This window comes from Lissotriton vulgaris, chromosome 1_1 (genome assembly GCF_964263255.1).
Source record: "Lissotriton vulgaris chromosome 1_1, aLisVul1.2, whole genome shotgun sequence".
NCBI lineage: Eukaryota > Metazoa > Chordata > Amphibia > Caudata > Salamandridae > Lissotriton > Lissotriton vulgaris.
In genome coordinates, this window is record NC_141685.1 from 1,531,193,430 (window position 1) to 1,531,215,343 (window position 21,914).

At 40.0% G+C, this 21,914-nt stretch overlaps 1 protein-coding gene across 1 annotated transcript in view; it reads right to left on the minus strand.

Moving 5' to 3' along the window:
* Positions 1–21,514, minus strand: part of ALX1 (ALX homeobox 1) — a 105,220-nt gene extending 83,706 nt beyond the window's left edge. The window contains exons 1-2 of the mRNA XM_086936860.1: positions 21,212–21,514; positions 10,850–11,154 (exon numbers count right to left, since the gene is read on the minus strand). Coding sequence (XP_086792986.1) covers positions 10,850–11,154; positions 21,212–21,425 — 519 coding nt within the window. The 5' untranslated portion in view covers positions 21,426–21,514. The remainder of the gene's footprint in view (positions 1–10,849; positions 11,155–21,211) is intronic.
* Positions 21,515–21,914: the final 400 nt, after the last annotated feature.

Consider the following 21,914-nt stretch of genomic DNA (forward strand, 5'->3'; position numbering starts at 1 on the left):
CTGCACGGGCTTCGGCTGCTCTATAGAAAGCAAGGCCATACTACATATGAGAGAGAGAGAGTGTGTGTGTTTGTGTGTGTTTGTGCATGCATAGGCATGAATGTGTGTGTGTATGTGTGTGTATGTGTGTGAGTGTATCAGAAAAACTTTACATTATTAAACAGATTTACAAAATATCTAACTGTAGGAGTAATAATAGATAATTAAAGAGCAATTGGTTTTATGCATATGTATATTCTCAGTAATTTTGTGAATTGTACACTGCATATGGAGTCAGTCAGTAATGACTTATTCCCAGTATAGGTAATGTAACAAAGTAATATTGCAACAACAAACATGTCAGGTCTGTTTTGAAGGTCTCGACGGATGGGTTTTCCTTGACGGTCAGGAGAATGGAGACCCAAACATTGGGTACACTTCCTGAGAAGGTTTGTCTCTTTTTTAAAACTTTTTTTGAAGGAAGGGTTTTTAGGTAGTGTGTCAGAGCTCTGAAGGAAATGCTGACCATCTGGGATGAACAGTTTCTGGGCTAGATAGCTTGGTGTTAAAGAGTGTTGTATGGATACTTCATGCCAGCTTGAGTCCACATCTGCCCTAAATAGGATGCCATTTGTATGTGATCAGGGTTGGAGTAATGTGATCATAATGTCAAGTGCCAATTCGTGGCTTACCAGTAAAATGGATACCTTTCTTGATATGGACAATGTGTAACTTCCAAAATTCTGTAAGCAAAGAGTTGTCATTGTCTAACCTCGATAAAATAAAGGATTTTACCAATAGTCTGAAACTATTTTCAAGGATTAATGTTTTTATCTCTCAATTGAGTCTAAGTTGGTTCTGCACCACTTTGTAATTGAATGTATGTGAGCTTGGGAGTTCCAATTCTTGTCCAATAAAAATGCCGAAGATTTAGAGCATTCTGTAACATATGGGCTGCGGTCCAACACATTACGTGTGTTTATCTAGGACTTGAACAGTTGTTGAACATATGAGGGGAGATATCATCAGGAATTCTGTTTTAAAAAGGGTTAGCCTGAGATGAGGATGAGTCATCCAAAACTGAATGTCTTTGAGAATCTGGCAAGAAAAACGTTGTCATCTGGGAAGTGGATTTTTATACATAGCTGTTTATTATTAGCGTATACATGCTGGGTTTTATAAAATAGAGTGATGGAATTCAATGGAAAGACAGATTAAAAAATACTTATTTATATTTCTGAACTTTTGTAGTCAAGTATACAAGACTCTATAATATTTTCATATAGCATACATGCATACATAGATTATAGAAACACGAGCAAGAGACTACATTTCCCTATGTAAAGCTGTCTTTTCATTAGCTTTTTAGACAAATTTACATTACACGTTACACAGTGTCCGTTTTGACAATTCTGTTGGGTTTCTCTAAAATTTCATGAGTACTGATAATGGCATTTTAAAGTTTTCTGTGACTGATGTCACTTGTGGTGTTTGTATGAATAAATGTGCAATGTAATTTAATCAATTCTTTGGTTATGTAATACTAATATCTCTTGTGATGACTAGATATACAGATTGATACAAATATATAATATTTATATTATGTTAAGCAGATCTATTTTGATATTGCGTGCTTTATCAAAGGTGTGTCATCCATCCATTTGAAAATGTTCCTTAAATATGGAGGGAGGGTAAAAACAATATGGGAATGCACACTCCTCTGAACATGGCTGGGGTCATAATAAAGTGCATAAATGACACAGGCACCTCACTTTATAGATTTATGAGTTTACATTCAATAAAAACTAATTTTATACAGCTATTAAAATTACTCATAAATTATCAGAGAATCTTGTGTATTTACTTAGGTCAAATTGTAAATATATCGAGTTTCCACCACTACAAGCCTACTACAAATCATAAAAAGAAAAAGCACCCAAGGAAACACCAACATTATAGGTAAATGATAATATAAGTATAAAATACAGAGCTCTTAGTTTATATTGTATTTATAATGTATCAGCCATTTGTATTTGAAATTCATAATGTACTACACACATTCCTTTCCCACAACTGATGCCTTATTTCTGCTGTTTATATTCAGTATGTGAACATGCAACTTGTTGATCTTTCGGATAGCCGGTGATCCTTGTAGCATCCAAATACTGCTATTTAATATGACAAACACTTTACAATAATGACAACTGCAGAGGTTGCTTATAGGATGAGTCTGAATGGGAATATTTTGAAAACATAGTTTCTCTAAAAGAAGATAACATTTAAAGCAAATAAAATAATCAAAACGTAATTAATAAAAGTAATTGGAAATGTTTAATTTGCATTTCTTGTGTTTATTATTAGTTTCATGTTACATAATGTAAGGATGTAAATGTAATATATCTTTCAGATATTTTAATGACAAAGAGACTGCCATGCTATATCACCCTCATATTTGAAATTGTTTTAACATAAGTGTACTTGTAAGTTTTTTTAGCTATTTCATCCTCTAGATTCTGCCTCTTTCCATTCAGCGAATTATAATTCACAGTCATTGAACTGTGGCCTGCTTGTTAAGGTTTGCTTCTGGTGTGTATGTGTTACATTAGCAACGTTCTTTATTGGGCAGACTGCAAATGGGGAACTGTGAATAGTACAAAACAAAACTACGAAATAAAAACTTACATTTGCATTGTGAAAATGATCGTATTAAATGAATATACTTGAGAAGCAGAAACTTTCAACGGCTGAGTAATAAAGCACTAGTGGACAATAGAGTTCCTTCCTGAAAAAAATCTGTTTAGAGCGAAGCACCTGTGGGTTGTTGAAATTATATTGCACTGTGATTTTTTCATCTGTTCAGTTGGAACATGCTTGTTTTAAAATCAGAAACTAAAAGAGGCATCAATAAATTACACAAAAAACAATGCGATAAGGATAGCTTCAAATACTCCGTTTAGAAACTGTGTACTCAATGAACAATACCTTATGTATACGTTATGTAAAACACAACTGTAAAACATTAGCACTGCTTTATAAATGAGATACATTTAGTGCAGAGTCAGTCCTACATCAGAGCAAGACAATATGGAACAACACATGTGGGGAAAGAGCCGATTGGAGTGATGCAACATATGCAATCTGTGGTTGTTTTCATGAAATTCTCAAGGCTGTATATGTTAATTTTAAAAAATCAATAACTTGGGAAGAGAGAAAAACAGACCAACTAGACTGCACCTTCCAATTAGACATAGGTAGAATCATCAGCATTAATACACAGTACAATAATAATGGAACTCATATCACACACAAAGGAGTAACTTTATTACATTTCTCCACGTATTTATTCAAACATATTCTCCTACAGTTCTCTTGTTTTTTGGGCTATTCTATTTAAAGAATGCTGGGTCAGCACCCATCCAAGGATGGCATGCTCCATCATAAAATCTGCTCCTCACTTTTGTGAAACATTTGATCACAAGTGGGCAGTGGTGTAGGAAGGGGGGTGCAGTGGCTGCCAGTCGCCCCAGGTGTCATCACCGAAGGGGTGACAAAATGACAAAAATATGTGTTTTAAACACATATTTTTGCCATTTTGTTAAGCCGGACGTGACAAGAAATGTTTCGCACCGGGTACCGCCTGACCTTGCTACGCCACTGCAAGTGGGCTTGTCTCCTCATGTAGGGAGAGCTCTTATACCTCAGTTCTCAGCCAGAGAGTGCAATGAGAACACACTAGCTCTAAAAAATCCTGAGGTACATATGAGCAACAAATAGACATACACCCTGACTGGCACTACCTATACATTTCTTGTTGCTAGATGGTGACAATTGCTTAACTCTCTGACTAATACCCAAGACACTAAACTCCATACTTAAGCAGATGAGCCCACTCATGATGATATATACTTTCACATAAGTGGAGATTGGTGTGTGAAGACCTGTGTCCTTTAAATAGGGCAACCAAAAACTAACCCTCTTGAACCTACTTTTGACTATATAAGTGAAGACATTTAAGGAAATTATTACTTATGGAATAATATTTATAAGATGCCATTATTATCCCCTTGAGTATTGATGTTTCTAGGTATATTTAATACTTTATTTTGTAACTGAAATTTGATTAATGTTTGACATAAAAATGATAATTAAAAAAGCAATGTGTCATTTGAACTAAGTTATTGAAAAATTAAAATATGGATTTTGAGCAGCATTTTAAAATTGATATTGTGAACTTCTGCGCACTAAGCTACTCAGCAATGAATGGAACCTCCTTTTAAAAAATAAGGATGATTTTATTTTGAGCTATACTTCATACTAATACGTTTCATAGTAGCTGCACGGGCATCAACAGAAGAATGCAATCAAAACAAAGCATTACTCATAGGGACTCTTGCATGTTTTTAACGTTATATGTCAATATCTGAAGTTATCAAAGCAACACCTCGGATTAACATGTGTAACAATAGCATTTTGTTTTTGGATTCTTCAATCTTTACATGTTAACTTCACCAAGCACACAAGAAGGATTCATGTTTTCATTTTGTTTTGATCGCGATTGATGATTAACTCTGCAGCATTTTTTTTGCGTTTTTAAAAGCGAGATTGATATTGAACTGCATGTAACAAAGACTTCATTCACACTGAAATTCAGGGCCCAACAAGACTCATGGTGTGCCTATTGTTGGATGTACTCACTCTATATTAACAGATGGTCTACTAGTTTTTCAATGCATATGTGCATAAAATATATAAGGTGTGCATGAAATCTCTGCTACCTAGATCTTCGTTTCATTGACAAATAGCTATTATTGTCAAGAGGACATCGCAGCATAAATTCCCGCATTATGACACCCATCTCTTAAAGACAAAGGTGCTGAAAAGATTGCATGCTACAGAGCTTAACTTGAGCTGGTGGTTGCTGGTGGAGTTCACAGCTCTCATTTTTGGGGATCTGCACTTATTTTTCTGCATCAGACATTTACAGAGAGCAAGAGAGGGAAAAGCAAACAAAACGGAAAGAAGGAGGAAGAAATAGACTGAAAAACCATCACAAACTTAGAAAGTAGGAACTTGCAAGAGTGAAATAAAGGGGCAGGGAGCGTCTGGTGGTGAATTAAAGAGGCAAGAGGTGGAATAAAGACTTCTGAGCAGAGTTTTGTGCACTGTTCTCATTTTTTTACAAATAAAGCACTGGCATGCTATGTGCAGTGATGTAGGATAGTGTGCAATTTAGTAAGATACAGGGACAACTCAAGAAGTGCTTCAACACAAACCACTTCCTTCAAGGCAAATATTAGTAACCTGTGCCAGAGAAAGGTTTGTCCCAACAGCAGCTTTTGAAAATATATTTACACAGTACTGCCCCACTCCCATGTATTGTAGGTTTGGAGATGTGCCATAACTGTGTAAGGCGATTACATAGCAGCTCTTTGTGAAGAATTTGCGACTGCAAACAGAAATTGCTGTATGGGCCGTGGCCGTTTCAACAACCAAAAATAAGTCAATTTGACCATGATGGTAAGTGTATTTATCACAATGTCTTCATTCATCTGAATGTTAATATTCTGATGACTCAGAAAAAACTCTGAACCCATTGTTTTATGCGAATACGATGGGTTTAGGGTAATATGGCATTAATGGAGGTAAATAGGTATTTGTTTGACACATTAAACTCTTTCAATGTAGCAGTGATTTTTCCAAACCGTTAATTTACAAGAATACCCGTCAATTGTTTTCCTTAAATTCGCAGACATTACAGTTTGAGTTTTGCATTTCAACTAAAGGAAAACATATGTTTTTCCGTATTCCACGTTAAATTAAAAATACATAACGGGTCGAAAAACGTCATTTCATGCTTCAGGTGCCAATTTAAACCACTCAGCCTCCGGCCCTATGGTTTATTATCACGCTGTGGCTTTATAGGATCAGATAACAGAGGTGTCTCTGGTGCTTCATCAGTATACACTACAGGGACAGCACAGAGTGTTTCTGCTAAGTGAAAAGATGCAGTATGTTTCAAGCTATAGTTGTGTAAAGTTATACATTTAGTTAAGTGAACTTTATATTTTTCTAACAGTATTTTTCGTTTTTGACCAAAAACTACCACCGCTTTGCAATGCCACATATTGGTGTGACACTATCAAGACGTTTATACCACAAAGGTTTGTCCCCCAAAACAAACAGATTTAACATGCTCTATATGGCTAACTACAGGTGCATAAATATATATATTTATATATATATATATATATATATATATATATATATATATATATAGAGAGAGAGAGAGAGAGAGAGATATATATATATATAGATATAGATATAGATATATATATATATATAGATATATATATATATATAGATATATATATATATATAGACAGCGACGGCTCGTGGAGGGAGTTACGGTGGGGCAGGAGGGCGGGGAGGGGGAGGGGCAGGGTGGAGGTTGCTAAAAACCGGCATATGGATAATTGCAGTTAAGTAAACAATTTAATTAATAAAACGAATTTCGTAGCTCGCACTGCATTGCATTTTGCGATGCAAGGCGCGCTACGAAATTCGTTTTATTAATTAAATTGTTTACTTACCTGCAATTATCCATATGCCGGTTTTTAGCAACCTCCACCCTGCCCCTCCCCCTCCCCGCCCTCCTGCCCCACCGTAACTCCCTCCACGAGCCGTCGCTGTATATAGATATCCCAGCCGAGTTTTTGGCGCTAAGCTGTGTTGGCCCCTTACAGCGGCGGGCTTTGGACGGGATCGCCAGTCCCTAAATACTCCAACCTTTCGTCCACGCTTCGAAGAACGACGTCCAAGCCACAAATGTAATTCAAACTGGATTTATTTCACATCCCACTCTTATATAGATATATATATATATAGATATATAGATATTTTACTGGTTGCAGAACAGTGTGGTCATGGAAATGTATTTAAAGTCGAACTCTGCTGAATTTAGATATGGGTATACCATTGGGTTAAGGAATGTAAAAGTCAAAGAGCAATACAACCTTAAACTAACATGCTCATCTTTACTAATATTACACTTGACACCAAAATCACCTCTTAGGCAAGCAAGTAATGATCTCAGTAGCTACATCAGAAATCCTCACATAAAAAAAGCTAATAAAGGTACTGTGGACCGATTGATTCGGCATGCACTCCAGAGTTCTGCTGTGTGTGTGTGTGTGTGTGTGCACGAATGTGAAGATCTCTAGCACAGTGAATGATACACACACACACCGAGTGACGATTTATGATGTGTTATTCCATCTTTCTAAAGTACATTTGATGTTGTAACTGAAGGCACTAGCGAAGTCTTTCATAATACCATGTGTAATGTCTCGGCAATATTGTGCAAATGCATCTCGGCAATATTGTGCAAATGCAAATGGATTCCTGGGATCACATTTTGGAGGAAAATGAAGTGTCACAAACCATGTGTATAAGACCGCCTGCATGTAGCTTCACACCCTGGAATCACACGCAAAAATATTCCTATTAACGACAGGAGTTGAGTGGCTTTCCAGGGTGGAAAACATAAGACAACACTTTCAAATTTAATAGCGTTGAAAAATAAGGCGTTTTTTCGGATGAAAACTCTTTCCCGAGGGGAGAAAACCAGTTAAATGTACAAATGTTTTTTTTTTTTTTTTACCACTGATATGAAAACGTGCATGAATATATGTTGCCATTGAGACTTCTCCTGGAAATGTATGACTGTTGTGGTTTTCCCAGGAGTGGGACTTGAACTCCTTGTGAATCCAATTAAAGTCGAAAATTACCTCTAAATCGGCACCAAGTAATTCAGTGGCAGCAGATTTGCAACTCTTTGAAGACTGCCTCTCTGAACTAGACTCTCTGAGTGTAAATCTGCCAGTGCATCCCTATACCGCTCAAGCATTACCTTATAGGAGAATGCTTTGATAATTGCTAAGGCGCCTGTTAATTAATTCAATTTCAGCCAGGTCAATGTTCCAGCCAAAATGGATAAAATACGGTTAACATCATTATAATGTGGCAACATCTGATTTAAAACCCGGCACACAGCTTTACCACTTGCTCTCATAAATATGTCTTCACATAACTTGACGTTTATATTTTAAAACGTTTTAATTAATGTAATTTAAGGACTTAGGGCTAAGACCAATGAAAACACAAATATAGAGATTCAAGAGTTATTTTACAAGAGTCTACCCTGATGCTATCAAATGCAAACCGAGAGGAATTTTTCTATGTTCTCTCTGTGAATATTTCACATTGTACAAAAGGGTAATGTGGTATGTATGGCTAACCACTAAATATACTCCATGCACATAACTGATGATGTGATAAGTATACTCAAATCAGTATAATGTGTGTGAAAGAATCTATACACATCACACTGGTGGAAATCCAAGAGCAGTGGGCTGCTATTGTTTCATGCAGACAAACATAACCCAGCAAGTCAGCTGGACTCCACCTTTCATCAGACTGATTTGCTTATGGTTAGATCTCACTCATAAAGCACTGCAGTGTGGGAGAAAAGTGGTGGAATGTGACACAGTAAAGTGTTTCATCAGGTAGCTAACATAAAAAGATGTGAGTATTCTCACCACAATTTTTTTCCTGTAGAATACTCTAGACTCTCTCAATGATGCTTCTCACAACAACTGAAATGTGACATCCAGTGCTTTAAAAGTGCCGGTCCTGTCCGGTACGGAGTACCAGGCACTTTTCTATTTTGAGAGGGAGAGTACCGGCACTTCTCAAGACAGAAGTAACACTTTTAATTGGAGAGTTCCGGTACTTTTCAGAAATAGGCAGGTACTCCGGCCCAGAGTACCTGCACTTCTATTTTCCCATTACAAGCACAGGTGAAATCTTCTACACAGCCATTTCTATTTAATTTTCATTCAGCAAAAATCGCTCAAGATGCCCAAGTTATTTAAGGATTCCTTTGTGGCAACATGCTGATTTGACAAGTTTAGGGTCGGTGCTGGCATTCTGGACATGCCTGGGTTGGTAGCCATGAAAATATAAGTGAACAGTGTCGAAGTCAAACATTTGTGGGTTTGCACGGAGTACCTTCCAGGTAATTCTCCACCCAAGGAATCACTTATAACTTGCCTCTGCAAACGGCAGAAGTAAGCGGCTTTCCATAATTGGGGAGTAGACAAAAGACACTATAAAAGGCACTATAAAAGGCACTATATGTAATGAGTATAGAGGGGCTGCTTTATTTCACGAACAGAAATATTTTGCCTGTGGTGAAATAAAGTTAAACAAAGAAAGCCAGGGCTTTTTGTATTTGACTTCCAGAAGGTAATATTCACTCTGAGCCATAGCTGCCAATGGTGAAGTACGGGCAAAGGCACTGGGGCCCGGGAATGTAGGGGGTCGTATGCCCCCAATTTATTAATGCTTTTTACTTCTCAGCATGGGGATAAGGAGCCCATCCAGTTCCTATGATCGCATGAGAGCCCATTGCATCTTTTCTACACTAGAGACTCACATAAAAAGTCCAAGTTCATTTAAGGATTATTATTTCAATGTAAGATATTTTACAGTGGACAAACTCTTTGAAACCATCCTGTACTTTGCATGTGTGTTATTTATTCACACGAAAATTCTTGCATTTCATTTGTGCTATATTAAATAGGGCAGTTTTACTGCATGCATATCAAAGTTTCAAAACTAGTAGATGAGCGGTAGGTATATCCTCACAAAGTAACAATATCAATATTTCCTTTGTTAGCCATCAGACAAATTGTGACACAATTAAAGGAACGTGTTATGTAGCATGCACTTCATAATGGGTGATTTCTTTCCACGAAGGAAGAAATATGATTCTGATATGGAAATTTCTAAAACCAAAAATCTACCACATTGCATGCGGTTTTCACAATACAATTGTTTTTGCAGTCCTGTATGTCACTGTTTGTCAAATAAATATAAAAACATTTTAATGAACCAACTTAGTTCTATCGACAAGTAATAATTTTTTCTATGAATAGATTCAATTTTCTCACAAATTGATTGCGTAACTAATCTATTTGTAACTGAGAAAGCAAATTTCTACAATTTCCCTGAAATATATTTTTGTGGCAAAATGGAACCTGATTTGCATTTTGGGGCATGTGCAAGTTTTTTGGGGAAAAGTTGATTTGCTGGTTAGGAAATAAAAAATCATGCGACTTAATTATGAACAATGAAAGTCTATTATGCCTTCTATGCACATCTTCAATATTAACAAAGCTGAATACGTCTTCCAAATATTCATTGGATGGAAAATGTACATCTGCTGTCGAGTACTGTAAAAGATTGTTGATTTTGGATTGTAAAATTTCCTTTGAACTTTAATACATTTTGGTAAATTGTTATGCCTATGTAAAGACAATGGACAAAGGAAGAAATTAAGAATGTGAATGACGTTGATCATAAATAGAAGATCATAGTTAGAGGGTGAGACAAGAGAGTCTATGGGCCATATTATAAAACATAATTGGGGCTGCGTTTTTAAAGTTTCAGCTGTAAATGCTGAAAGTTTTATTATATTTTCCCAGAAGTAAATTGCACGGTGCTCTATGTTAGAACACTACTGCACTGAATATTGTATTTTACGCTGTAGCCAGTGGCTTTTCAATAAATAACATTCTGCACAACAAAATCAAATATGTCTGGCTCTTAAATCTGACAAAATCTCACACCACAGATAAAAACTGTGTATGTGATACGTCAGTCTGGGTTTAGAGAAGCAACAAAAAAACAGTTATAATGAATTGTAATCAGCGGTGTGAAACACAGGAAGAAAGGGGGGACTAGGAGACGAAGAGACAGAGTGAAAGAGAGGTGCGTTCGCTCTTGTATAGATGGTTGCATCTCTCACCTGAACTCGGGCCTCCGTGAGCTCCGTCCTCAGTGCCAGCTGCTCCCGGACGTACACATCCGGGTAGTGGGTCTTCTGAAAGACCTTTTCCAGCTCTTCCAGCTGCAGGCTGGTGAAGGTGGTGCGGTGCCGCCGCTTCTTGCTGCTCGAGACGTTGCTGTCGCACTTGTCTCCTAGCTCCTCCAGGTCGCCCTTCTCCTGCAAGCCTTTGACGGGAGAGCCCCTCATGGTGCAGCAGTTCTCCAATGGGCGGCCCAGCTCGGTGTGCAGGGGCGGGCCTTCCGCTTTGGCAATACCATAGTTCACTGCAAGGATAGGGGGGAAAAGACCCGTTTTGACTGAGAACTCTGACAATTATTCCACTGTAAGGCCTAATTAAAAAGTCATTACCACAGAGTCTAGATGATAAAATCTATGTTAACTCCTACACAAACTTCAGAATAGGTGAAAGTACTGAAATGTATATTTCGAAAAGAATACTTGAGTGAGTGACATCATAATATTTTTGGAAAGGGTGAAGCATCCTGTAGCTGCAGTGTACAGATGTAAAAGGCCTTTTGGATTCACACTAAGAACATTTAAACAAACCGTGGGTCTGCCTTGTTCTTTTCCAATATAAACACACCCCTGACAAGCAGAACCTTAACAAAAATACGGTCTGTCTGAATGAAACTCGTGTAGATATTTAAAAGCAACAAAAGGTTATGCAGTAACTGGAAGGAAACCAAAGGCTGAAGTAAAATCCGCGGTCAAAGGCACTTCAATTTATCCCGTTTTCAGAAAGTATAGATGAGTTCTCCCTTCATGCTAAGAGTTTGGACACGATAGGTAGATAAGAACCCCCTAACCACCTTTGAGAGCTTTACCACTGTTAGGGTCTCTACAATAATATGATAAAAATTATCTAAATTATGTGGCAACATGGTCTAAATTATGCAACAAAAAGGTAAATTAAGTGGCACATTCGCTGGCATTGTTATTTTCATCCCTTTGAAATAAAAACATTTTTTGTGAAATCAGCAAATTTTGCGGAACATGTAATAAATCTATAATTATGTGGTAGTGGTAGCCACCATAAAATCTCATAAAACCTGTGGAACTCATTAAAGAAATATAAACCTAAATATTATAATTCCAATCAGTGCCAACTGTTAGCTATGCTTTCAGTGGCGGCTTCGGGAGGGAGTGCTGTGGGTGGTGAGGCAGGGTAGGGGAGGGGTAGGGCGAGGGGTAGTAAACTCTGACATACAGCCGAACGGAGTTAAGTAAATAAATAAAACAAATTACATTGCGCGTGCTTTATCGCCAAAAGGTGATGCAGCACGCGCAATGTAATTTAGCTTATTTATTTAATTACAAACTCTGTTTGGCCGTATGCCGGAATTTACTACCCCCCAACCTGCCCGCCACATCGCTCCAGAGAACTCCCTCTAGGAGCCGCCACTGTATGCTTTAAAGATAACAGCTCTTTCAAGGTAACAACTCCAAAATAAACACATAATTTAATATTTTAAAAAATGGGAAGCACAAGTAACAGTAGTGGTCGGTGGTGGGAGTGCTGCTGGGCAGTGATGTGGGGAATAAGGCCAAATGTAAGTGAGTAGACATATAAATAAATAAAACAAATTTTTTTGCGCGCACTGCATCGAATATGGCGATGCAGTGCGCGCAAAGAAATTCGTTCTATATATTTATATGTTTACTTACCTGCATTTGGCCGTATTTCATAGTTTACTACCCCCTACCCTGCCCCTCGCCCGCCCCACATCACCGCCCAGCAGCACTCCCACCACCGACTGCTACTGACAAGTAATATAGTCCCATAATGTCAAGTTGGGATTCTGGTGATATTTAGTAAACATATAAAATAAAACGAATTTCGTTGTGCGCACCTCATCGCATTTGGGGATGCAGTGCAGGCAACAAAATTTGTTTTATTTATTTATATGTTTGCTTACCTGTAAAGCTCCGTAATCCATAGATTACTACCCCCCACCCTGCCCCTCCCCACGTCACCACCCGGCAGGTACACCCACTACCGACCGCGGCTGGTCATATGTTTGATTGTTTTCACAGATTACCCAGATAGTGTTCCACGATAGATAGATAGATAGATAGATAGATAGATAGATAGATAGATAGATAGATAGATAGATAGATAGATAGATAGATAGATAGATAGATAGATAGATAGATAGATAGATAGATAGATAGATAGATTTTGCAAGTTGTGCATGTGTGTATTCGACCTAGCAATTCACATAGTAACACTGTGTGGGAAACAATATCAGCCCATTTACATGGTCTCCATGTGAACAACTGGTATCACACAGTGACACTAAAGTTGAGTCGGAAATTCCTTTACAGAGTGGGTTTCCATTCTGTGCTTCAAGCTCTGCACAGCCAATGTCCATTATGGGATGCAAAACATCCCCACGGCATCAGCAGCAGAGTTAGAAGCTTTTTTTTTCTTGTGAAGGGTTGGGAAAGAGGTAAAAATGCCTCAAGCGGTACTCGACTCAAAGCCACATCCCTGGCCAAGGCCCCACGCCCTCCATTTCTTTTTTAGAAGTTGGCGAGTCTGGTGTATGTGTACACAAGTAGTAATTTAGAGGTAGGTAGGGGTAGAAATTGCTGCCTCTACTTTTCTTGTTGAAGACCCTGCGACCTCTTTTGCCCCCATTACATTAACCCAATGTCACTAGCGACTCTTTCCAAGCTAGTCTTTAGCATTCACTAATTTTAGAGGCTAATGGTTTGAGCCTGTGATCACTCAGTATTTAGTAAGATTCTGCTGCCTCAGGTTACAATAGGCCATCATCAAGATCCAATTTCACCAATGAGCTTAAGTCTGACACTCAAACTACTATAGTTTGCATCTCTTTGAGAGACAGCCTAACACCTCCTTGAAGTCATGGGGGAGGTTAATTACCAGAAAAGACACACATCATTAATGCTTGGACTTATGCCTAAGAAAAACACAGATGTATGCATTTTTCCTGATTAACAAAAACCAGAAGTGTACTTCAGGCAAATTTTCCATAGGTGGGAATGTCCTTGAGGACCACTCCTGTGTACATGGTTCCTATACATATCCATGTCCTCCACATAGTTTTATACATATACCAAATTCTTTCTTGTTTAAAAATTCTGTGTTAATTTGCTTTATGTGTGAGAAAAAACAGCACACCTTTACTGTTCAAACGTGCCTGTAAAAATTCGCCTACCAGAGACTCACAGGTTAAACCTGCTGTTGTCCTCGAAGGCCACAATACCTTCTGACTGCAGGCATGCCGACAGTGCATTGCTAAATACGGTGTGATGCACATACGCAAATACCTTCCAAGATCTGGAATTTTTACAGAACCAAACTCTTTACATATTTTAAACTTTTCTGCTCAGATTCATTCACTCTTGCCGCATTTATTACATCTTTTAAACGTTGCTGCTTTGATCCCATCACCCTTGCCTTTATCCAGAACCATCATTTGTTTGTAGAATCAACAAGAAGTCATAGGGTACCAATAGATGGTGAAGTAAAAATGACTATCTAGAATGCAACGCTGGTCATTTTGCTCAAGCCCTGCAGAAGAATCTTGCCTTAGATGTTTCCACTCGTTAATTGGTGGTAGTTGGTGTTCTAGTCAATGCCAATCTCGGCTTTGACATTTTGTGAGGGAACCTGTCTGGGAACACACTTAGCGTCCTTACTATGCATAAATTGCAATCGGTTGTATGATTTGTTGCTGCAGAAAAAAGATGTTACTACTTCCTGCGCAAAATCTTTACTGTGCCTCGTTGAACATGCGTGGGCTAACCTGCAAACTCTGGTACATGAGGTATGGAGCCCACATGGGATGAAGTCACACCATCTCACTATGTCTCTAGGGCAGAATTATCCCATATGTCTGAACCAGAATGCTGTGCTCAGCTTACTTTGGGCCTTATCTGTGGTTTGACTTTCAGAACATCCCCCTAATAATCTCGTGTGCAAGATCTTTGTTAAAAACAACGGGCCATATTTTCAAGAAAGGGCGATGCATTATCGACGATTTTATCGGCAGGAAACTGCCACTAAAGCTGCGATAATGGGCTTTATTAATATGCCCTTGTGAATTCCCATAGAAGCCCAGGTTAACACCAGAACCTTGGCTTCTATGGGAAATCACAAGGGCATATTATCAAGCCCGTTATCGCCGCTTTAGCGCCAGTTTCCTGCCGATAAAAGCGGTGATAATTTTTCGCCCTTTCTTGATAATATGGCCCAACATTCTTAGTGGCTGGAACTTGTCTCTGCCTGCTCTCCACCAATCCCCATCCTCACACACAGTAAGTTCAAAGGCTCCTTTACCAGCGCCTTACAAGGTGAATCCTAAATCAGCCCCTTTCTTCAAGACTCGCAATGCTGACACGCTGATACCTGTAAAGGCATAACGAGCTTTCAAAAAAGCACAAACGTACCTTAAGGGGTTTACTTTCCTGTCAGTTGGTTTCGCAAATACACATTTAATGGTGTCTTAACCTGCATTTTCCTGTAAGACTCACTTTCTTTTCTTTTTTCTTGCTTAGCAAAGTGTATTATTTTAGTCTTCAGAAATAAGCTTGTAATATCCTGAACTTTGCTGTTCAACAGTGAGGGACTAGTTGATGTCTCTTCCTCCAGCACACAGCGCTCTGACGTGCGCCTGAAGTTGCTCTACAGGACACATATTGACTATAAATGTGGTGGGAGTGAAGAGAGTGCAGCTTTGCCGCGTTGCAGATTAGCATGAGGAATCCAGCGATATTGGGAGTGCGCTAATGCGAAGCTTGATAATAGGTAAGCGTGGACCTAACCCGGCAATCCACCTGCCATTATAAGTATGGCTAAGTAAATTTTTAACAAGGCATTACATACCTGCGCTAACCGCGGTTAGCGCGGTTTATTTTATCACATCGTGGGTTTGCTTGAGGCTTATAAATATCACAATGCTGTGTCAGCGAGCATATCCATGGAGTAATGAAAACGTATATCTACTTTGCATGTCATTAGTGATATTTATCGCTGACATGCAAAGTGGAAGACAAATGGGTGCTAAGTCAAGGAAACACACGCTAAAGCATTTTTGCGTGTCCTTGTACATAATGCGATAATTAATGCGCCGCTTTTTCAGCTCTATGTGCCAAAAAAGCAGCGATATTTCCCTTGTTAATATGCCCCAGAGTGCTTAATATAAACACTGCACTTATTATTTGAGCTGTTCCGTGCTTGCCTGCATGGAAAATCAGATGTCCCTGGGCATACGAGATGACCTTTGCCCAGCTAATGTCTGCTCAGGCTGTACTGTCTGCATTGCTGTCACTATTCTTTCTCTATGCGCAGTGGCACAAATGCGTGGCACAAATACACCTCCATGGTGGCAGTAATGGTGGAGCACAGATATGAACTCCAACACTGAATCTCTTCTCATTGATGCCAACAAACCTTTTTACTTCGCGTCCGTAAACACTAATTCAACGAAGATGGAGTTCAGCGTTTTGGCCTAAGCAGATCTCCAAAACAGATGACAGATTTTCACAATTGTGTAGAGAATCACCTTATATCTGTATCGGGGCATTGTTTTTATTTCACAATTTCAGATGCTTCCTGTCTACCCTGTTGATTCTTTAGTTGTTGGTTTTTTGGCTGATACCAAGTGAAGAATACTGCAAAAACCTGTAAACAGTTGGTGATACGCGTCAAAGCACTTTAAAAATGAAAAGGTAGAGATAGAGGCATGACTAACAGTTTGTCCTGTTATCAGTGCATGGCTTGTTTTATAATCCTTTGGTAATATTCCATTCAAATCATGAATATCGAGTGAAATACTCAAATTTTTTGTTGCAGATATAGTGTTTGCAGTGAATAAAAGAATATAGCAGAGATGATGGACAGAGAGATCAAGCCCAAGAGCAGGAGATGGGTCAGCATTGGTGTCAACCAATCACGTTTATGTCTTTGAAGACACTGGGGGGCTTATTCATGAGAGCCCTGCATCACTTTTGCACCATGTAAAGTGGTCCATGCATGACGCATGGCTCTCATAAAGATTTATGAGGCCACACAAAGCCCCCCTGCATGGCTGGAGTGGCCTCATAAATCACGAGTAAAGCAAAGCAGCAGAAATCACTGCATCTCCTAACTCTGCACCCGGGAGGCGTTCATCGGGCATTGCGGTGGGTATTCCCACACAACACCCATGGAATTTGATGCTGCCCCAGATGTACAAAGTGATGTAAACCTGAGGAAAGGCAAAATCCGTACGCCCTCTAAGGTGAGGCGCAACAAGGACGAATATGTTAATTTTTCCTCTTTCCGTGTGTGCTTCATTCCGCAGCACACATAGAAAAAGGAAACCGCCTCTTTGGATTGTTTCTGTGCAGGAAGGTGCCCCTTCCTGCACAAAAACAATCCTGCCTGCAAAGGAGGCAGCCTTGCACAATGGTTCAAGGGTGACTACGTTGACTCTAGGCTGCCAAAACAGTGCCAGCAAAGGCAGAAAGGACAGGAATGCATCATATTGCTTTGATTCGGTGCATTCCTTCCCTTTCACTTTGGCGTAGGGCACCACAGCAAAGTGCATTTCTTCGCTGCTCTGTGCCAAAATGCCATACATTAGGCCCAGTGTGTCCCGGTGCAGGCAAAACTGCTGTATTCAAACAATGCAATGCACTAATATCACCAAGCACTAGTACAGCACTGTAAACATGCAATTATTCCCATCGTGTAGGAAGTACAAATATTTAGAGATAGCTTTTATTTAAAGAAAACAACATGAGATGATGCATCACTGCAAACAATAAATGATTTTATTTCAGGCTTTGAATACATTCTACTGGCAGGACAGCACTATAAATATATATTTATATCTCTCTCTCTCTCTCTATATATATATATATATATATATATATATATATATATATATATATATATATATATATATATATATATATATATATATATATATATATATATATATATATTTAGAGAGAGAGAGAGAGAGAGAGAGATCTCCAGACTGACATACAGAAAGTAACCTAGACAACAGACACATAGATTACATGACAGTTAGTGCTATTTCAGATCCTGCATTAGCTGTAAAATCCATAATTCACTAGAAAGATGACCACGTTGGATGTAAAACTATTTAGAATTATGTATAAACACGGAAATATTTGCAATACTTATAAAAAAAGGTGTAACGCATGTGTTTGGCTATGTACTGATAACATTTATTAAGGTCGTAGGTACGCACGAATTCTGGGCCTTTCAACATAAGAGAAACCTGCTAATTCGTGTTCCAAATGTAAAAAAGAAAGCGAAAAACGGCCGCCACACATATTGCGACCCGTGATGCCATCTCGAAGTTCAGGCGGGTTTCATAAATTGACATCTAGTTTGGCTGTTGTTTTGGTCCATAATTTAAGAGAATGTTATACAAACCCGTGAACTATTTTTTAGAGCGGTTGGCTATGACAGAATCCCCACAAATAACGGCGTTCAGTCAATTGGAGGTCATATTTGTTTACAAAATAATGGAATAAAGTACACATGTTTGATGTCACATGGTACGCAAAATAATATGTGTCTCATGGTTTAACATTAGTTGAAAATTGCAATATAAAGAAAAGGTCTATTGTTTGTGAATTCTGGAAGCAAAATCACGGATAAACTTCCGCAATAATGTGTCGTCTTTAAACCCGCAGCTGCGGTACAGTAATAACAACATTAAACATAGGTAGACGCATCTATACGTAGAAAGAGCAAGAAACACGTAATGTATCGATGCCAAGCGAGCAATGTTTTCTACTTGATCTACTAGGTGACACTTGGTGTCTTGGAAGTGGACTTGACTGATCCAGAGAAAATACAAATGTATTCCAGTTACAAGTGGGAGCCGGTCCCTGATGTCTAATAAAACTGTCGGTTCTGGAGGAGAGTACACACCTCACATGGTGTCCTACATTTACGGACTAGAATTAGGGGTCCGTGAATGTCTCTGCATAAATAAATAAGAGAGTAATAGCTAGTAAAAGGAGCATACATAAAAATATTATTATATGCGATTCTTTGTACCTCTTGAAAGGCTCTGACAGAATCAAAAGATTATTTAATATATACAAGTAGCTATTTTTTCTACATAACATTAGGAGAGCGAGTTAGTGTCTTCTGAAAGAAATAGCACCGAATTTAAATGGCGCATCAATCTTAAATAGCTACATTAATATTGTTCACGTTTACGATAAAACTATCGTTTGTCTAATTGTAGTGTTTTGAAGGAGCGCACAATTCCTATGATAGGTTCAAATCTAACACACAAGAAATGTGCGTGTGCCTGTTTGTTTACGGATTTTACACAGCCTATGTTTAAATTGATATACAAGAAAGGTGTTCTCACTTTGCTAGTATTTATAACGTATATAGTATTTTTTTTTATTAAGCACTTTGGTTTGTGTGTTTGGAGACATGTAGCTCCTCTTACATCCGTCTGAGAGAGGAGTCTGGCCAGCGCCTACTATACCAGACAGCAAAGAAGCAGAGGTGTCCTCAAAGGTCGGCTCCTGTCAAGACCAGCTCCGTCGCCTGTGTCCATCCGCGCCATCCTATGCTGAACCTCCGCGGCGTTCTGCTCCTGAAAATAGTTCCTGCGGTGCAAATCGGAGCTTGAAACCGCTCTTAAGTCCTGACCTGCAATGAAATGCAGTGCTCGAAACCTACGCTTTGCTACACGGTACAACGGGTTGAAGAGCCTACCGGTGCACAAATGTCCCGGGAAAACTACTACCTTCTTTGAAAAATAGCGCCTCAGAATCAGAGCTCAGTGGACGGGCGCTCTCGGAACTTGGGACAATTTATTGCTGAAGACACCAAGCTGACATGCATGTACAAGAACAAAAAACATACTTCAAAACATTCTGTGGCTGAGAACAATAAAGCAGTGGTCGCCACTCCTGAGAGTTAAGCTGAGGCCACAATAGAGCGCCTGTGTGAAGGACACGGCGGCTTCATACAAAGCAACCCTTTTAGCGCCCGCCTCCAGCTACAAACAACATATAACCATTAGAGGTCAGTAGATTGAGTACCATTAAGTGGCTACAAGTAACATATGTTATTTGCCCTGATTTGGCACGGCTGTATGAACCGTTAACAAATATGTATAAATATTATTGTTATTATCATATCTCCTTTGATTGTAATTTGTATCCAGTGACATGTTAGACCGCTTATATCTTAATAAGGTCAACATATGCGCTTTCTAACCCGAACTATGATATGTGATTAAAAAGAAGAAAACACACAAATATATACGCATTTAAAATAATAAAATACTGTCAGGAAGTAGAGACGCATTAAAAGCTATTTTCAAATGTCGTATTATTCCAGCTGTCAAAACGTTTTAAATTACCATATTTTTCAACTCTAACGTTTAGACTAGTGTTTCTTTTTAAGAACATTTTAAACAGGTCGCCGGTCATTTTTTTAAATTGCTAAAATCCAAATATTTCTGGTGCGAAGACGAAGGAGGCCTCGCGCCTGCTGCTTCACCTCACGTTCAGACACTTCTGAATGACGTGCATTTATTTTGCCGCTGACAGAAATGACATTTGTTTGAGTGTTACACGCTCCCTTCCTCTGACTCCACGATCTGAAATAACACTTTCGGAGGTGAATGAGAGGGCGGTGTTTATCAAATCTGAGCGGACTTGTCACCAAAACATCACCTCTCGACGAACGCACTGCTGATGCGGACTGAATTTCACATCCACCGAATGTTATAAATGAATGCGCCAAAGAAGTGTCTAGTGTCAGCCTAGTGTCAGTCAGCATGCGGTGAAAAGCAGTCACATTCACGGAAGGTCATGTTAGTACATTCGCTTGCAAATGAGAGATAAACTTTGGTTCGCCAGCTTTTTTAAATATAGTACGAGATTTATCTGCATTAACCAGAAAACAAATTTACAGGACGGCAGAAAATTAAAATATAAAGATGAGAGGAAAGTACACGAAAACGAAATAAGTAAATGTTGCTGTTAGGGGCCGGGGGGAGATGTTGTCATCCCAGCAGCAAAACCCAGGAATGGGCAGCGAGCGACACATGAAACTCTATGGTTCGGTGATGCACGAGGGGGTGTCCGCCACCCTTGCACTGCCGCTGCCCCTAGGAATGGGCAGACAGTGGTGTGAGCCTATGTCGAGGAGCGGAAAGTAGTCTTACCTGGTGGGGCGGTGTGTGCCGCCCCTCCACTGCCCCTGGCAGAGGTATGCCCAGGCAGGGAGATGCGGGGGACGCACAGACCTTAGGGCGGTGCCCTCCATCACCCACGGCCCGGGGCTCCACTCACCTTCCTGGCAGGGGGAGGCCCGGTCCAGGCGCACGTGCTGCTCGGCCCGGGGCAGCCCGCTGTAGGGCCCGCACTTGCCCCCGGGGCCCTTGCCGCTGTAGTAGGCCTCGCCGTCCAGCGTCTCCATGACGTGCTCCAGGCCGCCCGCGCCCAGGAAGAACTCGCTGCCTTTGGCCTGGCTCTTCAGGGCAAACTTCTCGCTCAGAAAATCCATAATCACTTAATGAGGCGGCGCCGAAGGGGGCTCCGAGCTGCGGGGAGGAGGCGACGGGGGAGGCCGGGGCTGCTGCTGCGAGGAGCCTTTTAAACGTCTCTTGTCTTAAACGGAGGGACAAGAAGGGGGCTTTATATCTAGAGGCTCCGCAGGATGGAGCTGGGACCGCCCACCCTTCTGAATATGAAGCGGGGAGGCTTAACTCCACCCCGGCTCCCCCGAGGCCTACTAGAGCCAGAGCAGGCCCACTGCGGAGGCAGCAGCACTGCCCAGTCCAGGACAGAGCAGCACTGCCCAGCCCACTGCAGCAGGCAGAAGCACTGCCCAGTCCAGGACAGGGCCAGCAGCACTGCCCAGCCCACTGTAGAGCCAGCAGCACTGCCCAGCCCACTGCAGGAGGAAGAAGCACTGCCCAGTCCAGGACAGGGCCAGCAGCACTGCCCAGCCCACTGTAGAGCCAGCAGCACTGCCCAGCCCACTGCAGGAGGA